The sequence below is a fragment of the Coffea arabica genome, chromosome 5e (assembly GCF_036785885.1).
Source record: "Coffea arabica cultivar ET-39 chromosome 5e, Coffea Arabica ET-39 HiFi, whole genome shotgun sequence".
Taxonomy (NCBI): domain Eukaryota; kingdom Viridiplantae; phylum Streptophyta; class Magnoliopsida; order Gentianales; family Rubiaceae; genus Coffea; species Coffea arabica.
In genome coordinates this window covers 34,823,042-34,849,774 of record NC_092318.1, presented here as the reverse complement: position 1 = coordinate 34,849,774, position 26,733 = coordinate 34,823,042, and the positions used below count along the sequence as shown (strand labels likewise).

At 34.3% G+C, this 26,733-nt stretch overlaps 1 protein-coding gene across 1 annotated transcript; it reads right to left on the bottom strand.

Moving 5' to 3' along the window:
• Positions 1-40: 40 nt before the first annotated feature.
• On the bottom strand, positions 41-6,468 carry LOC113688557 (GDSL esterase/lipase At2g42990). Its single transcript, XM_027206402.2, has 3 exons — positions 6,009-6,468; positions 3,730-4,225; positions 41-442 (listed from the first exon to the last, which is right to left on the bottom strand). Exons 1-3 carry the CDS (start codon positions 6,369-6,371, stop codon positions 249-251), a joined length of 1,053 nt encoding a protein of 350 aa, XP_027062203.1. The 5' UTR covers positions 6,372-6,468; the 3' UTR covers positions 41-248.
• Between the last annotated feature and the right edge of the window lie 20,265 nt (positions 6,469-26,733).

The window sequence follows — 26,733 nt, the reverse complement described above, 5'->3', positions numbered from 1 at the left end:
TGGAGGGGTGGAACTTAAAAAACAGGGAAGATGTTGGGGGTCGAGAAATTTGAATCCAGGACCAAAACTTCTTTGGCATTGAAGAATTAAAAAATAGATAAAACAATAATTTCAACATACTTGCAAGAGAATACTGGGCAGTGCAACAATGTCCTATTACATCCTGGTGAGTGGTAACAATCAATATATATAAATTTTACATAATCAGAAAACATAGAATCAATAGATAAAAATTTAATTAATTAGGCCTACAAAAACACATTTACTACATGTTTAATCACGTAGTCGGAGATGATCCGATTAGTTTTCTCTGTTGGATGGAAAGAATCCCAGAACACGTACTTATTTGCATCCGGACACGTAAATGGATTCAAACGATGACATAAGTATCCCATCTCAAACAGTCCTGTGGCACAACAGGCTACTGCTGCACTTTCAAACCCTGTTTCAGTGCAAAATAAAGCAATTTTTAGCTATGACAATCACTGTATTATTTTAGTGATGGATTAGAATAGTTAATTTGAGAACCAAGTATATATTATTTGTGAAAATAAAAAAAAAATGTGGTCAATAGTCCATGGAAAATATTATTCTTTATCCCCGCCCCTCTATTTTTAAAAGAAAAAAATGACAAACTCTTTTATCCATTATGAAGTTTATTTTGTATGCTGAAAATGTGTTCATATGTAATGCATGCTGAAAATGTGTGCGTATGTCATGATTTTTTATTTTATTTTTTTGTATTGTTAGCAAATGTAACTTATTTTTTTAAGTCTTGTTAGCCTGTACGGATATTGTACCACCAGGTACCCAGAATTGTAAGGCTTTGGGTATCTGTATTTTCTTTTAAACTCATTAGGGTTTAGGTTTGGATGTAAATAATTTAATGAATTTGAGTTTGCATATAGCGATTGCAATCAGAACTCAAGGCGAGTCATCATTACTAGGGGGGTTGAAAAAGAACCGAAAAAGCAGATAATCGAAAAAATCAAATTGGTCCAAATTGAAAAATAAAGTAACTAAGCCATAATTTCTAGAACCGTTAGATTACCCAAACTTATTTTTAAAAAATTAGATTAGGGTGCGGTTTTCAATTTTTAATAACCGCGGCTTTCCGAACCTACCCGCATATGTGTAAGGTTAGTTAGGGTGACTAATAGTCGAACTTCAATCTGTAATTATTTAGTCATTTGGTGAACCATTGTACATTTTATGTCTCACAACTTCTAAGCTTATCTATGTAAGCCTAACTCCCATTTACCTTTTCTACTTCCTACATTCATCGCTACTAATTTCATTTACTCCATTACTTCGTTTTTTTTTTTTCAAAAATTTATCTTCTTTTCTCATAAATTCTATCCATTTCATCACTCTATTAATTATTTTGTTTTCAATTTTTAAAGCTTACATGTTTGGTTGTGGACTGATTTGCCATCCTTAGTAAGAAAATAAATTAATAGCTTTCAAGAAGTGAAGAAAACGAAAGTAAAATTTTGGAATATTCAATACTATAAATATCTAACATGCTTTAATTTTCTATTTTGTTGATAGTTTTATTAGAGTTATAGGATTAAATACTCTTATTAATTTGGACAAAGGTTTTAATCCTTGCTTTTTTAAACTAATTCTATTTTTTCCCCCACAAGTACAAGAGGATTATATTATCCTATATGCTGGCCCTATTTCACAGATTAACCAGTTGAATAGGGTTAGGATATGGGTTTCAATTTTGTTGAACCAACACATGTAATTAGGATCAGCGAAATTGCAAATAAACTGATTTCGCGATCCATAAACACCACTAATCATTACTTCATTATTTAGGTGACAACTGTAAAATTTTTGTTACTACATCAATAAACAAGAATTAAATGCTAATCCCAAGCCTATATAAAAGCTATAGAAGGTATTGGGTAAATGAACTTTTATCCACGACCCTTTTCGTCCCTCAAGTCTTTTATGTGTTTATTAAGTCTCCAACTTATAAATTTGATTCTAATTGGTCCCTCCAAGTCAAATTTAAGTACGTAATTCTTACTTGTCTATTGTGGCTTGATTTAATTTCTGTTTTTCACCTCTAAGTTGAAAAACAAGGCATGTTAGATCTTTTTAAAGTTCTCATCAAGTATTTAATAGTTAACTAATTTGATTCACAAAATTGACAACACTATCATTTTAACAATTTATATAAATAAATCAAAAATGAAAAATTGCTCTTCAAATAATTACAATCTTAATATTACTAAGATTTTGGAAATGAATTATTAAAAGTTGTCTATAATCTTGGGAATATTTTTAATTATAAGTAGATTGCATGCATTTGCCTCAGCAGTAGGCTAGCATCCCCGCTCGTGCATCAGTCTTTAAGAACGTCAACACATTGGTGGTTCCCATGCCGACAGAAGCACGTGCAACATTTGGATCAAATCAAAACTAAATTTTTTTTTTTTTTTAACTATCAATACTAAATATCTAACTGACCAAAATTCCTGATTTTCAAGATTAATTTTCTGAAGCAATATATCAATGCAGGTATTGATTAGGAATTCCATCTCTATTGTTATCTCTATTTATTAATAGGAGATGGTCATGGATTTTGGAATACTATTGTTAGTCCCAATTGCTTATAGCAAGTTTTTTTTTTTTTCAATTTTTTTAGTAGAGTAGGGTTAAATTTTAAGAAACAGAAAGAGGAAGGGAGAGTTGAACCCAGAACCTCAATTTAGTACATGATTTCATGAGTTTTTAGCAAAATATGAGAAATATGCACCTGATTTGTTATCATTGATACAATTTCACGTAATTCAAATTTACACCATTAGCCAAATGAGATATTTAATATAAGTCACCATTTTGAATGTGTATAGGAGATGATCATTCAAACCGTTGACAGCCCAGATTGGACTGTCATGTCTATTTTGGTTGCCCTTTAAATTGTATGGGAAAGATCAAATCTATTGGTGATTTTGTTGGGCTCCACGTCTTATGTGCATAAAAGAAGAAATATATATACATTGTAAAATAGTTTTCAATTGTTCTAGAAAATATATATTTTTTAAACTTTTCTACTTCTGATTAAGAAAACATTATTATTAAATCAAATATAAGAATATAAGAATTTGTTCTTGTTATCAAAGTTTTGATAAAAACAAAATATGTCAAAGGTAGCTCTCTAATTCAGCTGGAACTAGCTAGCTAAAAGCAGAAATATAAATAGAATGAGATCACCTTAGAACAACTTTTACATAAACTCAAAAGGGAATTAAAAAAAAAAACAGTTAAAGAAAGCTAAAATTAAGAAATTTTATGCAACTGAGGTTAGACTCTTGAAAGAAAATATTGCTTTTGCTTTAGAGTAACAATACACTAATGTTTTAAAAGTGCCTTCTTCTTCTTTTTTTCCTTTTCTTTTTTTACTACAATAAAAATGCTATTGTTATCTAGCACGTAAAGCTCAGCGAATAGTATAAAGTATTACAATTTGTTTTTAGATGTACTACTTATGAGCTAGTATCATTTTTCTCTATTTATAAACATGTATTGTTAGTTGTATATCGTTTACAACAATTATCAGCGACAAATTTCACTGCCTTCTACACAAAATTAGAGGTTATAAAACCCCCATTTAATAATTGCTAAAGGTAATTAGCTTTCGAAATTAATGCAAATTTTAGCATTTGAATAATTTAAAAAGCTCATTTTGGAGGATGTAAAAGAAGGTTGACTTACCAAAAGCAGATGGTTTCTGAATCATTTGTAGAAGAGTGTTGTAAGGATTGGACAAGACTGCTCTGATGCCAGTAAGCTCCCCATTAAGCTTTTGGACCAAACCATTCAACTTCCCATTGAAGTTTAGAGCCACAACATTGTAACTTTTTATGCATTCATTTCCATTTCCACCAAAATAATTTGTGGTTCTTTCCAAAGGAAGACATCCCATTGGAGGAAGTCCAGTTAAGACTATTTTCCTTGCTCCCAATTGATACAAATCTAAGGTAAACTTTTCTGCTATTCCAAGAAGAAACGCTTGGTACTGATCAACGTTGTATTGGGATCTTCTGTGTGGCAATGTATAATAATTTTCCAAGAAATCATTTGTTCCTACGCTGATCACGTACAAAGCCTCACGAATAATGAAGTTGGCTTTTGCTGTTCCTAAATAGGCTTTGAGTTTCTTTTGATAGTCCTTGAAATACTCCACTTCCTTCCAAAGAGGTATTACATTCTGCATTTGAAGTACAGTTCTACATACAGTTAGTACATCACATTCTCATATTACTATCAACATTCTAAAATTCCCATTTTTTTTCAATTTTATTTTGACCTCTTTCTTCTGTTAGATTAATTAATCTTTGATACACCATCTATGCAAATAAGTTTTTATTCAAACTGATTTTGATGTATGACACCTGTGCAAAAAAAAAAAAAAAAAGATAACTCAATACTTGAACAGAAGTTAAGTATCATGCATCCAAATTTGATAATAATAGAATAGATTAATCACGTTATTTGTCAGAGAAAAATAGTTACCAAGCTGGTATTTCTAAGATAAAGACTAATCTTTTGAAGATTTAAAACATGAAAATTTATTTCAAAAAGTAGGTTTGACTTTATGGTGCACAAAGCAGCTGTTGAATGTACAAGATATTTCTGCACTTGGACAGAAATCTACACCATTAATGGGGAAAAAAATAAATGGTAGCACAAGAAAATTTTAAATGTAAAACAGTATTACCAAAATTGCAAAATTAATTTGACTAATTTAAAAAAGTATCTAGATTTTAAATACGAAAAAAGATACAACTGCAGCACTTGTTTTCGTATGCTAAAAAGGAAAAAGCAAAAATCACTCAGCATTTTTTTTTTTTTTAAAACTCGGTATGTATAGATGATGCCTGGCATCTATTATTTTCAAACTATTTGGTTGCCAACATTATTAAGCACAGGTGAACATTAAATGAACGGTTCGCAGTAATTACTTGGTCGGTCTTACTTTTATTTAACTTTTCAGAGATGCACATTAATAAATATGTACTTTGTCTTTGGTCCGAATACAGATTTACCTTGACTTAAATATTGTAAGGATTTTTCTAACGGATAGCTGGACATCCGTAAATGTACCTAAATTTCAACTAATCTAACATCTATATATACACGCGCTAATAATTACTACTTTCCCTTACATATATATGCTTTTCCTAAATAATCTTATTTTTTCAAGTGTCTAATACCTGAAATGTATTTTAACAGTGCCCAATGAACACTATATTGTAAATTTTGAAATGTTGAAATTTAGCTGAAAAATGTATGGAATCTCATGTCCCAAAAGCATATTACTCCGTCTTTATATGATATCCACGGTATTTCATGGTCATTTAACTTTCAAAGTGAGCAATCATCAAGTGATAGGAAAACCATGCCAAAAAAAAAATTGAAGGTTTTTCTAACGGGTGCCAAATAAGCACGTACTCATTAGTCTAAATCACGCCAAGGGTTTTTTTTTTTTTTTTTTTTTTTGCATTTAAAAATAAACTTACAATTGAGAAGTCAAGAATTGAATGAATCATGTTCTGTTTATCTAGGTAATATCCCTATATTAAAGATATCACGTCTAAACTCATACTTCTTATAGTATATACAGTGAAAAATACCTCATTTACCAACAGAAAATGCAAATAATACAGAGGGGTACTCGAGTCATCTCCAAGCTGTGCAGTCTCGAGTTCAAACCCTAATTAGAGTTAATTATACCCAAATTATCATATTAGAAGAAATAGTGCATCACTCCAAGTGGTACATATTACTATTAAATTTCTTTAAAATGTGCATTTTTAATTGACTAGGGTCGTATCTATTATCCGTGTAATGAAGGCCATGTGTATGTCCCCCTCATAATACTTTTTTTTTTTTATTTTCTATATTAATAAAAATGGGGCTGGCATTCCCCTCCCATGTGCGAGGTTTATGCAAAAAAAATAATAATAATAAAGAAAGGACTAGGGACTTACAAGCACATCAGAGGTTTTATTGTCATATCCAGTACCAGCAGAAGCAAAGCAAACTCCTTGAGCAAAATCAGCGATATTATAACTTGGATCCAAGTAAGCAGGCACAAATGGCTTCAGCCCAAAAGCCTCAGACATGAAATCAGTAGGTATTCGACCATTGCAGAACCTTCCGGTCGGCAAACCACCGTAGAAATCACGGCCATACGGCTCAAAATTGCTCTTGAGCACCGTGGAAATGTGGTTGTTATTACCAGCATCAACTGAAGAGTCTCCAAATACTATCAAGGCTGGGACTTTAGCATGTGCTAGGAAGATCTTCATGGCCAAAATGAGCCAAAAAATGTACTCTTTGTAGTACTCCATTTTTGTTCTTTTTTTGTGTTTCTGGGCATGGAGAACAAGGCCAGGTGACTGGGTTGGAAGTGTTGAAGAAATATGACGATGGGGTTTTTATAATAATGTTCTAGCTAGTGATGGAAATGACAGTATTTTATTTTATTTTTTATTTTGAATGAGTTGATGGGGCAAAGTTTGTTGAAGTCATTAATGGGAAATAAAATCAGCCTCATTAAAAATCTGGTACAAGAGCCAAGCGAAGTTTTTATGGTAATTAATGAGAGACTTGATTGAATCCATGCCATGGGGGGTCAGGTTGGTGTGTGTAGTTCAGTTTGGTGCAGCTGAACCAATTATTAGTGTCCAAACTTTGGTTTTAATTAATGATTCCAACGCATAGTATGTGTTTTAATTAGTTTCTTGTTATTTATTAGTGTCTTTGATTGACCAAAAATTGAGGCAAAATATACAGGTGGGAGTTAATGTCTGTGGGCACGTAGCTGGACAAAACAGCAAGACACAATCTTGAGGGTACGTTGCTCAATTATAAATATCGGTTAAAAAAGAATAAACAAAACAGTAAAAATACAACCGACCTGCGAACCAACATATCTCAGACAATTATGCTTGCGAGTATGATGAACAGAAGTTTTTGCCACTGCTTTCTTCTAAGAGCCTTCAAGTACATTGTTGCATGTTAATGGAACAGAAACCGGAAATGTTTGTCTCTTTGGTAACTCGAAACATACCCCGACTCGAGCCCTTAGGACCCCAGCCGGCACACCAAATCGGAGAGAAGCCGACAGTCCCATACAGCTTTTCCGGGCGAGTCAGGATGTGCGACGCAGTGGGCACGAATCGAACCCTACTCAGTAGGGAAATCAGCAACACAAGACCGACCCCTCAACCGCTGCGCCATATACCCTGGGGCGAAATGTTTGTTTCTTGACTTGATATGACACGAGCACTCATTAAGAGGCTGCCATGTGGTGCTCATGTAAAGGGAAGCTGCGAGGACCGAATACGGTTCATTTTGCATCCATGGACAATCTTTTGTCTATAAATGCCCAATGATGCATTACTCTTTTTGTATTTTTCCGTTTTCCGTTCAAGGAAGACTCCAAAACCTATAAGGGAGAAGGAGGAAAGACAAAGGAAGAAAGTTTGAGAATCGAATTAAAAACTTCACAATCATCTAATGTTCATATCAGCTAAATTGAGTTATGGGTACTAATGACGCTGTATATTTCTTGTTTGTGCAGTAATTGAACTTATGGCCTCTATATTGGCTATAAAAACTCTATGATGACATTTATGGTAACATGTAATCCTAACTATATAAAAGCTGGAAGGGAGTTTTGCTACAGCGAAGCCATGAGTGGTTTCAATGGTAATTCCATGGATATTGGTAGGCATTTTTGGGTTCTGGGAGTATTCTTGTGTATTATTGGTGTTGTACTTTGTGCTTTGACTATCTTCCGTTATTTTGGAAGGACTAATGGCAGCCTTTATGGCGGGCCTCTTCGTGTCCTGCTGACTTTTGGCCGCGGCATAGCTTCTGCCTCTTCATTATCGAGGAGCTTTTGCCTAGCTTCCTTCCCAAATTTCTATTATCAGCACAAATTTATAATTGTGCACATGTTTAATTATACATCTACCTCTATCTACAATAAAATTATTATTTTTCTTACAAATTAAACCCACATTTTATCCACAAATTATTCACAATCAATATATATGTAAAACCCAAAAAATTCACCAAAAAAATTATGTAAGATATATATTTCAAAAAATCAGTGTATATGGAAAGGCAATTTACACACATAAAAATATGTATGAAAGAAGAGGAATAATACCAACAATAATTTATTAATCACATCATAAAAACAAGACTCTTAATCTTTTACTCTTCTCAACTAAACACGATAATATGACTCTCTATGGATGGCTTGATAAACAAGTTTTACAACCATAAGAAATTTCTAATAAGATATTAATTCCTAAACAATAAAACTACCATAGTTTAATTCCAATAGAATTACTAAAACCCTAATTTGACTAAAACACTATCAAATAATAATATGAAAATTTCTAAATTTGAACCTTGATTTAATATGCGGACAATACAAACTATCACTTTGTCTTTAAATAAGTCAATTAACACTTTTAATCATGCAATAATGTAACAAAAAATTATAAATTTAACTAAATAGCTCCAACTCATAAAAATTATTACACACAAAATTCAAAATACAATCACCAAAAGCTAGTATTTTTTCAATATCACTTGAATCACTTTATTTTTCTTCATTTCTAGAGAATTACTAACTTAACTGTTGGAATGACTTTTTGTAGCCAAACTCCAAATTAGGTCGATTGATCATTTGTCTTAGATCTGACTATTCAATAGTTTGACCCGACCAACATTAATTTTTATAGTGCAAAATTGGGAATTTAAATTCATTAGCGGATCACAATTATTTAAGATATCCTTGTGGGCCTAAATCTTTTGAGAGAATTCGAGAGTGAGAGGGCATCCAATCACTGCTTTAGGAGTTTAGTTCATTGAAAATAGGATGCAATTGGCCGGTACTGATTGATAGATGGACTAAACTTTGGCATTAAAGGGGAAAAACAAAAAGTTTTTCTTGAAGATTTCACAAATAGAACTTAAGCATTTTCAATCAACAAAAAGAACTGTTGGTTTAATTGGATTGCGACGGAGAAAAAAGTCCAAGTCCACAATCAATGCAATTAATGACAAATAAATTAGAATTTTTATTCTTGATTCACTTTCACTGTCAAATAACGAGTGAAAGTGAATAATGCTCATTCTTCATCAATAATGTCTAGTAAAACACTTTCATATGTTAGAAACGAAATATCCTAAATAATCCCAAGTAATTTGGGATCAATAAATGTACACATTCATCTTTTAGCAATTTAGTTGATGGTAATTCTTTTAGGTGTTCCTGCATATGCTCAAACAAAATGCAAGAAAGGAATAAGAATAAAGCTAAAACTGTAACATAGACAACAGATTTATTATATGGCACATGGCTTTTAAGTTTGAAACACATTGATAACAGAGGCAAGATGGAGCTTGATACATCAGATTTAGGGCATGTTTACACTCTTTAAAGTGTAATTCACATGTCACGTCAGCATTTTACTTTCTCCTCTTTTATTAGATTTCCACTCACAATGAATTACACTCTACAAGATATAATAGCATGAGTCCACAATTAATTTTTTAATTAATGAATAGCCCACCAATTACTCATCTTTTGCACCAATTACTCCTCTTTTAATTTTTTTAATAATGGGTTTCTACCCATTACACGCAATAGGTATTACACACCCGTGTAATGGGTGGCCCATTACACGATATATGCAACTCCGTTGGAGTTGCCCAGTGTCATACACTTTTTTGAAACTATCGATCTTTTCATTATGAGTTTGATAAACATACTTTTAGCCTCAGATTTTAATGGAATTTAGAAGACATAATCTGTATGATCCTGTTAACTAATTCTACAGTCACATGTTGCCACTTTAATGTTCATAGTAAGTCACATTAAGCTGTCTAAGGCCTTATTTGGGGTTGCGGTTTTTTTGGTAAAAAAAAAAGTACTTTTAAAGTGTTTGGTGAATATCATCCCATAAAATTAGAAGTAGAGTTTTTGGTTTAAAAGTAGGGAAAATCGTTCAAAACGTCCCTCATAGTTTACAAGATGACTTTTTTCGTCTCTCACTTTTAAAAGTGTAATTTTACGTCCCTTACAAATTCACATTGATCAAATTTGGTCCCTACCTAGATTTCTGACTAGTTTTTTGCCGGAATCCACCACGTGACTTGCATGTGATCATTTTTTGAGGGCAAAATTATCAAATCTAATTTTTACATAATTTGATTCATAGTCCCTCACATTTTACAAAATGAATTTTTTCATCCCTAACATTTTACAAAATGAATTGTTTCATTCCTCACATTTCAAAAAATGAATTTTTCTATCCCTCACATTTTTCAAAATGAATTTTTTCATCCCTCATTGATCATATGTATGAATAGCTTTTTTTCTATAAACTCACGTATATGTCTATTTGATTTTACCTGAATAGTACAAATAACATGTAATTTATCTTTATTTGATTTCATCTAAACATACTAATCGTAGTTATACACATGCTATTTAATAAATATATATATAGGGGTTTAAAACTAATAATTTTGTTTGAAACCCATGTATATATTTATATGATTTCACCATTTAAACCTATTCAATATTTGTGACATTTCTCTTTTGGTAATAATTTATTTATTGAATTGTATAATAAGGTCATCTAATTAATGGGGTCTAACTCGAATTCTATAATTGTGCTAACAAATTTCAGTTTAAATATGAAATTTCTACTCGACACTTTTAAGACCAACAGTTGAATTAATTGTCTTGTGATTGTCTTAAAATTTGAAAATGCCAATCACTTATTTCTTTTTGTCATAATTTTCTTTTGTTTATTTTTTCTGTACAAATTTAATTCGATATAAACACTCGATAATATTTAGGATTAAATGTCTTCTTTATTTTCAAATTTGAGTAAAAAAATGAATATAAGTGAAAAACTAACAATTTTTTTAAACCCATATATATATCTATTTGATTTCACTTGAGCAGTATGAATAATACGTAATATATCTCTATTTGATTTCACATGCTATTCGTACTGTTCAGTGAAATCAAATAGACATATACATAGATTTTAAAAAAAAATTATTCGCACACATGATCAATAAAAAGATGAAAAAATTCATTTTGAAAAATATGAAAGATAAAAAATTCATTTTGTGAAATGTAAGGGACGAAAAAATTTATTTTATGAAATGTGAGAGATTATGAATCGAATTATATAAAATTTAATTTGACAATTTGCTCTTAAAATATGATCACGTGCAAGGCACGTGGTGAATTCCGACAAAAAACTAGTCGGAAACTTAAGTAGGGACCAAATTTGACCAATGTAAATTTGTAAGGGAAGTAAAATTATATTTTTAAAAGTGAGGGACGAAAAAAGTTATTTTGCAAAATGTGAGGGACGTTTTGAACGATTTTTCCTTAAAAGTATTGTTAGCAAAAACCCAAATTTGATACTTTTAGTAGCTTTTGTGATTTAAAAAATAAAACATCAAATTTAATCATTTCATCCTATACTATGAACCAAATAAAGAGATAAACACTTTTAAAATTCTTCAAATTATAAATTATCCAATACAATAAGTACTTATTGAACTATATCTCCAAATAATATATTTAAAAGCACTTAAGCAGTTAATAAGTACTTTTAATAAAAACTCTACCAGGAAAGTGCTTTTCAATAAGTTAATACAACCCCAAATAGGCCCTAAATTACTTATATTTACACCTAGTACAAGTTTTTTCCTTTTTCAGGCAATAGTAAGTATTTTTATTAGTTGTCAAGAAAAAAAAGAGTTTACAAAGAGAATCTAGCAGCTCAGAAATACAAGCAGTGCTTTCTAACCTAGTGTAAGTTGATCCTTGCTCTTGATAATGCCACATAATGTTGTAATAATTTCATTTTGACTTGGATCAATGACAAGATTATTATGATGATTTTTTGTGCTGCTAAATAAGTGCATTTAAACTTACTGTGGTAAAACGATGTAAATACAAGGGGATTCGGAATCGAATACCACAACATCTTCGCGTTATCATCATTCTAGTGCATGCTGAAGTAATATTTTAGAATTTATGACAAATTTGCATTTCCTTAAAATTTGAAGGTAAGGCTTTTTTTTTTTTAAAGGTCCCTTCTATCGTTTACTCACTTGCAAATAACTTAAAAAAAAACTTTAGTTTTACTAAAAAGAATGAAAAAGGAAAATAAAATGAAAGGTCCAATATTGCAGCTTGGAAGGGAATGAACTAGTGTTACCTGGAAACTTGAGAAAACAGTTTCTTGTTCCAAATCTAGAACGATGTTTTTTTTAATACTTAGCAACTTTTTTGCCCCCTTGAGTGTGGCGTTGGTAAAGTGTCTTGTTTTGCAAAAAAATCATTGACTGTATTATTTGATATGGTTATTTTCAATAAAAATTGTTAAATTTACCTCCTTAGGGATTAATTTTATATATACTGATAGTACATACACTTTTACCGACCTTTAAATGCATGCCATTTAATTCTAATCTAATACAAGATAAACTTTTGTCTCAAACGACCAAAAAAGGGGGGGAGAACCAATAGGATTACTAAATTTTTGGCATTATCTACTTTTGATCACTACTTTCACTTTCAAGTTAACCTGTTTCCAATTCTGGAATGGTGCAGTATTATCTCATTCTGTATACTTTTTTTGGAACTACATCAAACAGAGATTACCTAATCTTATGCATAAATTGTTTGACGTAGTAATGAAAACTTTTTATTTGGCGGTTGTTGCAGCCCATAAAAGTAATTTTTTGCATATCCAATAATGTAAGGTATAAAGTTCCTTTAATAGATTATCTTTACTAAACAACAAGCAAACTTTATTGAAGGTCCTTTAATAGATTATCGTTACTAAACAACGACCAAGTGTAACGAGTAAATTAAATGCTCAAATTATGACAGCTGTAGCCAATTAAAAATTCAATCCAAAGAATAATAAATAAAAGGGTTAATTACAGTTTGTCTCCTTGAACTTGACCATTTATAATACTTTATCCCATTAAACTTTAAATATATACACTTCGCCCCCTTCATTGACTAGTCAAACAATAATGATGAATTCTCCATCCAAAATTTTAACAAAATGACATTAGTTCCCTTACATAATAGTTCTAGAATAATGCTATACTTTTAATCGGAATATGAAACATTTTATTAGAAAAAACACAAAATCATATGTTTTAAAAAATTAAAATATAAAAGATGGTATAATATCAAAGAATTTAAAAATTTATGAAGCATCTACGCAAGTTTTCCATTGCTTATCTTTCTTCCTTAAATTGTAAATGGATTAGTTTTGATAATTTTCATTTACTTTGCAACTTTCACAAGATTTTTATGAGTTAGCAAGATGATAGTTGGTTATTTTATACCACATTCATACCTTGCTTTGTATTTTGTTTGCATTCTAAATTTAAAAAAACTAAAAATTCTCTAAATACATTTTTCAATACATTTTTATTTTTAATCATGCTTTTATCTCATATAAAACACATTAAAAAGTGCTACAATAAAAACATAAGCAAATAATTTTCATTCCAGATGCACTAATTAATTTTTTATTATTTAAAGTACGTCTTGCTATCAGCATTGAAATAAGCAAATTGAGTTGCTTGGACTACTTTTTTATGAATTATCTAATTCATTTTAGTACTAAAAGATTGAAATGCATAGTGTAATTGTGTTTGAGTGTATTTAGCAACTATTAATGAAATAGGTATTTATTATATTACAATTATTATATCTGTTTAAGAATTAGTTAGGGATATTTTGATCATGAAATATATAACTTCATTTTAACCACGTCAAAAAGTTGACTACAACAGGTAAACTGTGTATATTAGGAGTTTAGAGAGCAAAGTGTTACAAGGAACCTAGTTCAAGGGGCAAACTATAATTAACCCTAAAAAAATTCATTCCAAAGAATTCAATGCTTAGTTATATTGGAGGATTTTAGAAGCCCACAATCTCCTATCCTTCAACTATTTAAAATTATGCTACAGTAATTAGTCAATGATTTTTTTTTTTTAAATGGGTGCCTAATAGACACTCGTTAGTACATCTAAATTACTATGTGAATATACACAATTACGTTATTACACCCATTGCATTTGGAAACTTTTTTAAATTAACTATACTTATCTAACTAACTAACACTTGAGACCACTCTTAACTCTAGTCGAACCATTAGTTAATTCATGAGGAAGACCAATCAGACAATAAATAAGCTATATAAACTTGAATAAATGTCTTTCTTTCTGCAAATTAGTAAAGCTTAGTTGCTAAAACTGCTCCAAATAGACCACAACATGCAATTTCATTATCCCCGTCTATGGGGAAATTTTGTCCTTCCCATGATATATATATGTATTCTTTTCGTCCTTCAAATATTCCAAACATTTGGTTTTTTGGGATAGCCTTTGATACCAAGGTCTCTCATATTTATTTTCGAGAAAAGTGAGTGTTAATATAAAAATTGCCATCAAAATAGAAATTTAAAATTCCATGTAGGTTCAAATATCACCAAAAAAAATAAAACTCCATAATATGATCATTTGACCCAATAAAATTAAAAGGGTAAATTATCTTTTACTCCCTTATGGTTTGGTACTGTACCATATAACTCCCTTATGATTTAAAAACGTATATATATAACCCTCTCATGATTTAGATTAAAGTGTCACTATTAATTTTTCTGTTAAAATTAATGGTCAATAGTAAAAAATTAAAGTCAAATTAATAAATTGATAAATTCATTCTTTCAGTACTTTTTTTTTCGCCTTTTTTCATTCTCTCTCTCTCTCTCTCTCTCTCTTGGGAGGAGAAGAGATGACTTTGAAAATCCGTACTATAGCCTACACAATCTTAATTTTCTCTAAACACCAAAGAGATGAAAGGAAATTAAAAAATAAATAAACAAAAAAGATGGAAGGGAAATGTAAAACAAATAAATAATAAGAATAAAATATCAAATATTTTTTGATTATAAATATCATTATAAATTTTTAAACCAAATCTTTAATGGTATTTTCTATTTTTATTTATCTATATTTATTTCAATTTCTTCTTTTTATGTTTGGAGGGGAAAATAGAAGTAATAAAAGGGTAAATTTATCAATTTATTACTATTGACAGTTAGTTTTAATAGAAAAACTAGTTGTGACATATTAATGCAAACTATAAGGGGCTTATACATAGGTCTTTAAACCATAGAGGGGTTATGTGATAAACACCAAACCATAGGGGAAATTTATCCAAATTCAAACTATGTTATAATTGTGGAGAATAATCTTTACTTCTTTAGCTAGTTCGCTCAAAGATGAATCATCTTTGACTATGGGAGATAAAAAAAATATGGGAGATCAAAATGAATTAGATTAAAACGATATTTGGAGAATCTAAAAGACCTTATTGTTAGGTTCATGAGTAAAAGATTATGTCCCATATTAGTTTGAGAGATAGAAATAGAGCGGTTAATATGTAAGTAAGGGTCCGAGACCTAATAGTTTAAATTTTTTTGTTAGACTTGAGTTCCTGACTTATATATTGGGTTCTTTGGTGGGCTTTCTCGAGGTATTTCCCCCTATCAAATTGGTATGAGAGTTTCAGGTTGCGAGACTGGACTGCTCATGGACAAGCGGATTCTTTTAAGAGTAGGACCGGTGAAAATTCTTTTCTTGATGGTGTACTGAAGTACCAAAGTGCTAAGAAATTTGGCTAGTGGACCAGATATGCCATAGGTTTGGCAGGGGGTCCGGTTGGTGTTAGATCAAGGAGTCAAAGGTTGGCAGGAGTCCAGAATGCAGTTTGAATGTTAAAGAAAAGTGACTCCATATTTGGGAGAAGAGGTGACCTTAGGTAATAAGATAGGTTTGCGTTAAGTATTAAAGTGGGATTGAATAAAGGCTTGTAAATTTGGATTTAATGTGAAAGGTTACTCATGAAAGGGGAGATTTGATAGATTCATGAGTAAATGATCATATCCCATATTGGTTTGAACGATAAAGATAGAGCGGTTAATATGTAGGTAAGAGTTTGAAACCTAATAGTTTAAACTTTTGGCTCAGAGTTAGGTTCTTGACTTACATATTGGACTTTTTGATGGACTCTCGAAGTGTTTGTCCCCATAAAATGCTTGTCAGTATCCAAGCGCGGAACACACAATTATTGAGATATCAAGTATACAACAATTTAATGACAAACAAGCCACAAGTATGAAAGATAAATGACACACAATATTTAACGTGGTTCGACTCCATTATTGAACCTACGCCCACGGAGAGAAAACTCATTCTTTATTATGAGAGGAAAATCTTATACAAGAATACAACTTGAACCCAAATTCAACTCTTGTATATCATCTCTCATCTTCTAAGAACTCTCTCCCCCTATGTATAAGGCTACATGACACCCTTGTGTGTGTCTTCTGTGTCTCTTGTATGTTCCTTGTGTAGTATGCCAGTTCACCTATTTATAAGAAATATTATTTGGCCAAAACCCAAATAACAATAGGAAATAAGTGTTAATTCCTAAACTTATACAGAATAGGAAATAACTTCTAAATCTTAAACAAAATAGGAAATTTTTTGTTTATTATTTCAAGTACCTAAAACCAATTAGGAAATTAGTTACTTACACACAAAACAAAAAATCTATCTAAAATAAATTAAACTAATTTCCTAACAAATCTCTACCTTGGCGAAAATTTCTTTTAACAACCGTTTGTTTTCAAATACCAAATAATATGCTACCGAACTACACAGCCGAATCAATATAGTTCTGATATTTAATTGATTCAATCGGTAAATGAACAAGTGTAGTTACCCCGAATTCAATCTCCAATTGACTCATGAGAAGGTGTCTCAATTCACCATCTTCCTTTGCAGGATTTCTTTTCATCACCACTTGCAAATTGAGATCCCCTTCTATGAACTCTATTTCTGACTATTGAGGCAACCAAGTGGCAAAATCCTTATACTTCTTCCCATCCTCAGGACTATCTCGCCACTTGTGGTTTTCAAAATTCCACCTAAATCGAAAAACTCATAACTATCAGAGTCTTTTGGTGCATGAAAATTAGATCTCTTTATTTCTTTAGAACACATGCCACACTACCTCAGGAGTATAATTTGAATCTAATAACCATTCAAGATGAAGTATCAACTGAGGGAGTTGTGAGAAAGTCTCTATCGATTCACATCCAAAATCAACATTGAATTCCACCTTTTTCTTAACCCTTGAATCAGCTGTTTAGAGTCACCGTCAAATATCTCCATGCTTTTCGATTTTCCATCCTTCACCTTCAATACTTCTTACCAAGCTCTTGAAATAAAGATACCACCCATTAAATTGTTCAATTGGTAATAGCCACCAACCTACTTGATCTCAATAGTTAATTAGGATCCAACCTTGAACAACCAAACTCTTGATCCAACCATTTAGTTTGTTAGGATCCAAGTGCTTGTGAACAGTCCAGTTTCGCAACCAATCTCTGATACCACTTGTTAGAATTCAAACACGGAATACACAACTATTGAAATATCAAGTACACAACAATTTAATGACAAACAAGTTGCAAGTATGAAAAATAAATGACACACAATATTTAACGTGGTTCGGCTCCACCATCGAACCTACGCCCATGGAGAGAAAACCCGTTTTTTATTATGAGAGAAATCCCTATATAAGAATACAACTTGAAACCGAACCCAACCTTTGTATACCATCTCTTATCTCCCAAGAATTCTCTCACATTCCATGTATAAGGTTACATGACGCCCTTGTGTGTGCCTTGTGTGTCCCTTGTGTAATATGCCAACTCACCTATTTATACGGACCATTATTTCGCCAAAACCCAAATAACAATAGGAAACTAGTGCTAATTCCTAAACTTATACAGAATAGGAAATAACTTCTAAATCTTAAACAAAATAGGAAATTTCTTGGCTGCTATTTTAAGTAACTAAAACTAATTAAAAAACTAGTTACTTACACACAAAACAAGAAACTTACCTAAAAGAAATTAAACCAATTTCCTAACACTTATCTCATCAAGGAAACAATGCACCCACTTTGATATCCAATCCCCTTCAGAGTCCTCAAAATCCAAAGCCATATTAATTGAAACAGGTCAAGTCCTTGTTACAGAAATTGAGCGGTGAAAGAGAAAATTATTTTAACTATACTAGCTTAATTTGAATTACAGTAGTTTCCCTCCCTAATGTTCATTGCAAATAAGAACATCTTCTTCAGTTCTTTTGAATATCTACACAAGTTGATGAAGGAATAAGAAAATTTGTTTCAATTCTAGGGCCCTTTTATTTTCTAATCAAGGTGCAGGACACAAGATGATTTCTGTATCCTTTTCTTATTAAAAAAAAAAAATCAAAGGCATGGATTTTTTTCTAGAATGTTAAATGTACTTTATGGGATAAGCGACAGTTTTAGAGATTTTATGCTTTTTTTCTTTTTTTTTCGGTTTATACAATATTACAAAGGGCACAAAGAGGACAAATGCTTAATCTTTTTTCCGTTGGAGGAAACCACTTGAAAGTGGCAGCACCAATTAAGTGACAAGTTTGTGGTAGGAGGCAAAGGTTCTAAAAGTTCTAGTGGTGGCCAAGAACCCAAGAGGCTGTTGGCTTAACAAATGCTTAATCACATTAAGCACATTGTGAAACAATTGGGTAGAGGCCCCTTCCCACTAAAACTTGTAGTCACTGATTAACAAAAAATCATAGAATAAGATATCTTCTACCAGTTCTTCTCAATCTCTTCTTGTAGTATTGGATTTTAGTTTTTATGCGTAGTACCTGTGGAACCTATGGCTATGATTCGTGGATATTAAGACACAAAGTGGTCCAGGGGAGATTGGGACACTGATGCAGAGGTCAGTGGAGGCCTGCAATCTGCGATCTAGAAGCTACAGAATTGGCGGAGAGGTAACTTCGAAGACCGACAGATGAAAGGAATTGTTATTATGTGAGTAACCGAGAGAATACAAGAAAGGAGAAATGTAAAGCTATTACAGAATGAATATCAAAAAGGCTGCCTTATTTCATAGCCTAGATTCCTATTTATAGCCATCTAAGTCGGCTGTCAGGCTAATGCTTAACCTGCTGACCTAGGCTGACATCACTAGATTCCCACTAACAAATTGGCTAACAAATCCCAGCTGTATGGCCATAACTAACGTGTGCATGGCCTGCATGGCCATAACTAACTTTAGCTAACAAACTTCAGCTGCATTTCCTTTGGTATATCCCGCGCAAATTATGGAATAACCAAACACATGCATCAATACCCTCCCCTCGCCGAGTCCTTGTCCTCAAGGACTGAAGTTGGGAAATTGCAGCTTTAAGTCCTGCAGGTATTCCCACGTAGCATCCTCTGGGAAGCTGTTACTCCACTGGACTAATACCTGAGTTGCTGCCACCCTACCACGCTTGACCAAACGCCTGTCTAATATGGCAATGGGTTCCAACAATAGCTGACCCTGGCGTGAGACTCCAGCTGGAATGTGAGTATGAGTGACCCCTGTGCCCATTTTTTTCTTGAGCACCGAAACATGGAAGGTGTTGTGAATGTGAACATGCGAAGGAAGTGCCAACTTGTAAGCCACTGCACCCATCCTTGCCAGTACTTGAAATGGGCCAAAGTAGTGTGGAGATAATTTTTGACAGTGATGAGTCCTTAACAAATGTTGCCGATATGGTTGAAGCTTGACATAGACCCAGTCACCAACGCTGAACTCCCTTTCTGATCTATGTTTATCTGCCAACTGCTTCATCCTGTGCTGCGCCTTAGTCAAATTATGTCGCAGGGAGTGGATGACTTTCTCCCTTGCATGTAAGCTTCTATCCACAGATTCGACCGTTGTAGCTTCCGGTAAGTAAGGAATATGAATAGGGGGAGGCTGTCCATAGACTATTTCATAGGGAGTAAATTTAGCAGAAGAGTGGTGATTCGTGTTATACCAATATTCTGCTAATGGTAGCCACAAACTCCACTCCTTAGGGTGATCACTAGCCATACACCTCAGGTAATTCTCTAGACACCTGTTAACCACCTCCGTTTGTCCATCACTCTGAGGATGGTAAGCAGCGGACATATTCAACTGAACATGCTGTAACCTGAATAGCTCCTGCCAAAATGAACTCAAGAAAGTAGGATCCCTATCACTGACGATTGTTTGAGGTAACCCATGGAGCCTGTAAATTTGATCCATGAACAACTGAGCGATGGAGATGGCTATGTAGGGGTGAGCCACTGCTATAAAGTGGGCGTACTTGCTGAGGTGATCAACCACCACTAAGATCACTTTCTTGCCATGAGAGGGTGGTAATCCTTCAATAAAATCCATGGAGATGTCTGTCCAGATCCTGTGGGATATAGGCAAAGGTTGTAGGAGTCCAGGGTAGGGTGCATTATCTGATTTATGCCTTTGGCAAATGTCACAGGAGGCTACGTACTGAGCCACATCTCTAAACATGTGCTGCCAATATACAACCTGTTTGAGCCTTCTGTAGGTCACATCCACTCCTGAGTGTCCCCCTTGTGAGCTAGAATGCCACAGGGAAATCAACCTGTCCCTCAAGGGTTGATCCTTGCCAACCACCAACTTACCTCTTCGTTTTAATACCCCTTGTTGCCAAGAGTAAGTGTTGGAGTACTGGTTATTGCGTGTCAATTTTTGGATTAACTCCTGGATGTGTATGTCCTGCTACCAACTTTGCTGAATATCCCTGAGTAATGAAGATGTGACTGTGACTAGAGTGTAGTTTGAACCCCCCTCCAGTGGCCGTCGGGACAAGGCATCTGCTACAATATTATCACATCCCTTTTTGTATTGCACCTCATAGTCAAACCTCATTAACTTGGCTATCCACTTCTGTTGTAAAGGTGTGTGTACCCTCTGCTCAATTATATACTTCAGGCTCTGATGATTAGTTTTAATAGTAAAATGCCTTCCCACCAGATAAGCTCTCCACCTCAACACTGCAGTCACTATAGCCAACATTTCCCTTACGTATACAGACAGAGCTTGATGTTTAGGACCCAATGCCTTGCTGAAAAAGGCTAGAGGTCGCTTATGCTGCATCAGTACTGCCCCAATTCCATTCCCAGATGCATCAGTTTCTACAACGAACTCCTGAGTAAAATCTGGTAAAGCCAAAACAGGTGGACTGCTCATGGCTTCCTGTAAGTTCTTGAAGGCCTGAGTAGTTGCATCATGCCATTGGAACTGGTTTTTCTTAAGTAATTCTGTCAATGGTTTGGTAATTTTCCCATAGTCCTGTATGAACCTCCTGTAGTAGCCAGTGAGCCCCAAAAACCCCCTTAGCTCCTTGACTGTCTGAGGAAGAGGCCAACTCACGATTGCCGAAATCTTCTGAGGGTCTGCTTGAACTCCCTCAATATTGATGACATGGCCTAGATAATCAATCTGTTGTTGTGCAAAGGTACATTTGCTTCTTTTTGCCTTCAAGGTATGCTGCCTTAATAATTCGAACACCATCCTAAGATGTTGTAGATGTTCCTCCCAACCACAGCTGTATATCAAAATATCATCGAAGAAAACCAGAATAAATTTCCTTAAGAATGGCCTGAAAATGTCATTCATCAAACTTTGAAAAGTTGAAGGCGCATTAGTCAGCCCAAAGGACATAACCAAAAATTCATAGTGGCCGTCATGAGTCCTGAAAGCTGTCTTTTCCACATCCTCTGCCTTCATTCTGACCTGGTGATACCCAGATCTCAGATCCAGTTTGGTGAAGAACCTTGCTCCAAATAGCTCATCCAGTAGTTCCTCTATCAAAGGTATAGGGAATTTATTCTTTATAGTGGCATTGTTCAACTGCCTGTAATCAACACACATTCTCCAAGACCCATCCTTTTTCTTTACCAACACTATTGGAGAAGAAAAAGGACTAGAACTAGACCTGATGATGCCACAAGCCAGCATTTCAGCCACCAACCTTTCAATCTCACCCTTTTGGAAGGCCGGTTATCTATAAGGTCGCACGTTGATGGGTTCCGTCCCCTCCTTCAGAACAATTTTATGGTCATGGAGCCTTTTTGGTGGCAACCCCTTAGGTTCCTGAAACAAATCTTCATAATCATTCAGTAAGTATTCATGTTCTACTGGATTGCTCACCTGCTGATCCTCAGTGTCCGCAGAAATGGTACAGAGAGGTAAGGTGTCTGCTGTGGGGTCCTGCACTACTCTGATTAGGCATAGTTGCGCCTCAGCGATTTGCTCAGGTTTTTGAAGTATTTTCTGCATTTTTTTCTGCTTAACCAGCTGCAGCCCTTGTCGCTTCATTCCCCTTAAAACTACCTTATGGCCAGCTTGCATAAACTCCATCGTAAGCTCTCCAAAGTTCCATTTCACATCCCCAAGGGTAGTTAACCATTGTATGCCAAGAACGAGCTCACACCCACCCACTGGTAACATGAGTAGGTCAGCCTTGAATTCCTGTCCGTGCATTTTCCAAATGAAGTCCTTACAAAGGTCCTGCGTGGTCAACTTATTTCCATCTGCCACCTCTATCACTAGGGGATCAACCCTGTGTGTAGTTAAACCCAACCTCTGTACAACTTTAGGGTGAACGAAATTATGGGAGCTACCACAATCTATGAAAATGTTCACAGATTGTCGTCCCACATGACCCGTGAGTCGTGACCCTAGGGGTGGCAATCGGGTCGGGTTCGGGTTGGCGGGTCGGGTTGAGGCTTAAGTATAACAAAGAACCTGCTGACCCGAACCCGACCCGCCAACCCGAAACGGGTCAGGGTACCTGACACGAACCCGAAAATTTCGGGTTGGCGGGTTGGCGGGGTCGACCCGAAATGACCCGAAACTTAATTTTAATTTATTAATTTATCACTGTAATTTCTAATGAAATCAATTTTTCACAGAATTAATTACATCATCAAGTAATAAAAATTTAAATAAATAATTTCAAACCAAATCTAAAATAAATTAAACACCATAAAAGTGTTTTATCCCAAACCAAATATAAAATAAATTAAAACAGCATAAAAGTAAAAAATAACATAATATATTATTTGTCCAAATATAATAATTTTAACTTCACACGAGTTAAATAAATTCATTTAGGATTAAGTAATTAATGCCTTTGGAAAAAAAATGATTTAGTTTAGTTAGATAAAATAATTTTTATGTTTATTAAATTAGTTTTAATTCGTAAACGGGTCACATCGGGTCATATCAGGTCACCACGGGTTGACCCGAAATTGACCTGTTTTCTTTTCGGGTTCATCGGGTTCGACCCGATTCTGACCCAAACTCTCGAAACCTTAACCCAAACCCATTAATTTCGTGTTAGGTTCGTGTCGTGTTTTCGGGTCGTGTCAGGAATTGCCACCCCTACGTGACCCTCATAGTTTTAAAATTAGGAACACTCATGGTAGTCATGGCATTAAGAGAAATATGTGCCAGTTGACCTTCATCCAGTGCGTCTTCTTCTTCACTCCCTGACCCTTTCTCCTCCTCCTCTGGCATGTCATCCCAAACCTCCAACCTGTGGAATTGTTTATTACCACATCGGTGCCCAGCTATGAATCTTTCGTCACACCAAAAGCACAACCCCCTAGCTCTTTTCTCATCCATTTCTGCTTTACTCAACCTCCTGAAGGGTCTTTTGGCAATTAACTCTTTCTGCTTCTCATTACTAGGTAGGGCTGGAAAAGTAGGGAGAGGCAAGAGTGGCTTAGAATCTATCTTCCATTTGTAACCAGCTGAGTTTGTTTGGGTAGCTGCGAAAGTGCGGTTAGGATCTGGACAACTTGTGTAAGGTTTGGCTAACCCCCTCCCTTTCTGCTGCACAAACACCTTAGCTTCTTCAATTTTGGCCAGGGTTCTGGCATGCTGCACGTTCCTGGGCATGAACATTCTTACGGTCAGTTGGATCTCTGGTTTCAACCTACTCACAAAACAACTTGTGGCGTAGTCCTCGGGGAGATCCACCCTATTGAGAAGCTCCTCGAACAGGTCGTGGTACTCCTGTACTGACCCAGTTTGCTTCAAGCTCTTAAGCTCTCCCATGGGATCGTCATACAAGGAGTCTCCAAACCTGGAGGATAATTCCCTTACATACTCCTCCCAGGCCGGAATCTCTCGCGTAAGTCTGGATCTCATGAAGATTTGGTGCCACTGAAGAGCCTTCCCCTCCAAATTCATGGCAGCTACTTTGACCTTTACTGACCTTGGCGTCTCATCCACTTCAAAGAACTGCTCACACTTGTACAACCATCCTCTAAAATCCTCCCCATTGAATTTTGGAAAGTCAATCCGCGACAAGCGAGAGGGAACGTGGTAATTCCCTCTATTGCTGTTTGAAGAATCCGAATTATGAGGGGAGCCATTTCCTTCGGCCGGACCTTTCTGCGTGTGTAGTTCAACCACCAGGTTTCTTAGAGCTGCCATTTCTTTTTCGAACTGTTCCTGTTGTTCCTTCAGCATGGAGCGAACGTGCTCTTCCATCTTCCTGACGTCTTGAGACCTAGTGCCCTCTGCCATTGGTGACTTAGCTGGTTCAACCCAGCTCTGATACCACTGATGCAGAGGTCAGTGGAGGCCTGCAATCTGCGATCTAGAAGCTACAGAATTGGCGGAGAGGTAACTTCGAAGACCGACAGATGAAAGGAATTGTTATTATGTGAGTAACCGAGAGAATACAAGAAAGGAGAAATGTAAAGCTATTACAGAATGAATATCAAAAAGGCTGCCTTATTTCATAGCCTAGATTCCTATTTATAGCCATCTAAGTCGGTTGTCAGGCTAATGCTTAACCTGCTGACCTAGGCTGACATCACTAGATTCCCACTAACAAATTGGCTAACAAATCCCAGCTGTATGGCCATAACTAACGTGTGCATGGCCTGCATGGCCATAACTAACTTTAGCTAACAAACTTCAGCTGCATTTCCTTTGCTATATCCCGCGCAAATTATGGAATAACCAAACACATGCATCAGACACTGATTGAACTACCAAATACCCACAAAGGGAATAATTGATCTGCTTGCCAACTACTTTACTTATTTATTGAGGTCGATTCAATGGTTAGAGAATAGTTCTTAAAGTTTTTTTTGGCTGTCAAGGATAGAGTTTGAATCTTGTATTGACAGTTGGAGGTAAAAAATGTGTGGAGAGAGATGACAGGGTTAAAAAACATTTATTTCTTAAAATTAAGCAACAAATATCAGCAATTATCATGAAACACAAATAATTGGAGACTCCCTCACCATTGATAGCTTTCCTGAGTGTTTAAATGGGGTTGCTAAAGTAAGTTGGAATGCGTATTTATTGGTGCTAAAATTAATGGCTACTTATACCCACTATATATAGATGTATAGAAAATCGGTTTGTTGGAATTTAAAGGAAAGATAGATTTAATAAATGTGGCTTAGGTAGAAGATTTGTATAAGTGCATATTTTGAGGAGATAATTTGTAAATTTATTAGAGAACATTAAGGGCAATGTCTAATTGCATAATTGTATAAGTAAAAGTGTGCATAAATTTTGTGTCATTAACATTGTAAGGCATTTTACTCAAGCACTCACATACGTCGGCAACTCGTAAAACCCTTGACCGTGTAATCTAGTATTTTCTCCTTAATGATTTTTAAAAAAATAATAGCATTTACAATTGTCTAGTTTTTAAATTTGTGCCCATAATTTTTGTTAAAATGATTTCTTTCAACAATATGGCTTGATCATTTTCCTCGACCTAACTGCCCTTTTCTTTTTCCTCTTTACGTCCTTGTATGATCTTCCTTTTTCCCTCGCCCTATATATGTATTGAATCGAGTAAAGGATTTCAGACCTCCTCTAACGTGCTTGCACAACCCATAAAAGATTTGAGACTTGACGCTGAAAAAAAATTTAAGAATTTTATTATATTCGAAAAAAGGAGATTATCTCAATTTATTTTATGAATTTTGGATCATTAATGACCTGACATTATTCTTTTGTTAATTTAAAACGATCAATAGTAGTTCCCCACTTACCCCTCTTATTACTCGAACCCATAATCTTTCGATTACAAGTAAATGTCCTACCAACTAGGTTGAGCATTATTTTGGACCTAACATTATTTGGTAAGCCACTTGTGCATAGAGTTGCAAACGAATCGACCTGCTCGTATTCAGTTCGTTAGCTCACGAGCCGATTCGATTATGCGTATATATATATAATATAGTAAAAATATATATATTCCTAATATTTTATTATTTGTTAAGAAATTATTACTTTATTCATTTTTAAAAAATAAAATAATTATTTTTTATTTTTTTAAACTCGAGCTCGAACTTTACTTTGAAAGATCGTCGAGCTCGAGTTCAATAAAAACTAAGTTGAGACTCGATTTGATTCGTTTGCAGCCCTACTTGTGCAAAATGCACGTACCATTTAAGTGCATGGTATATTTTTAATCCATCCCTAGGTTGAAGTCAAGTTAGGCCTCATTTATCCAATCGTGTATCTCATGTAATGTGTCTTCTAAAATGTAATGACTTACAAATGATAGGGTCAACACAAACATATAATTATATAGTGAAACTCACATATTGTCAGATTTGAGTCCAGAACCAGCAAGTTTGAAATACTACAAATATACATGAAAACAATGCTGCTT

Coding starts and splice junctions, on each gene's coding strand:
- LOC113688557 (XM_027206402.2), bottom strand. CDS start 6,371: ATGGAGTACTACAAAGAGTACATTTTTTGGCTCATTTTGGCCATGAAG. Junction 4,226..6,008: donor ATAAAACCTCTGATGTGCTT/GTAAGTCCCTAG, acceptor CTTCAAATGCAG/AATGTAATACCTCTTTGGAA. Junction 443..3,729: donor TCAGAAACCATCTGCTTTTG/GTAAGTCAACCT, acceptor GCACTGAAACAG/GGTTTGAAAGTGCAGCAGTA.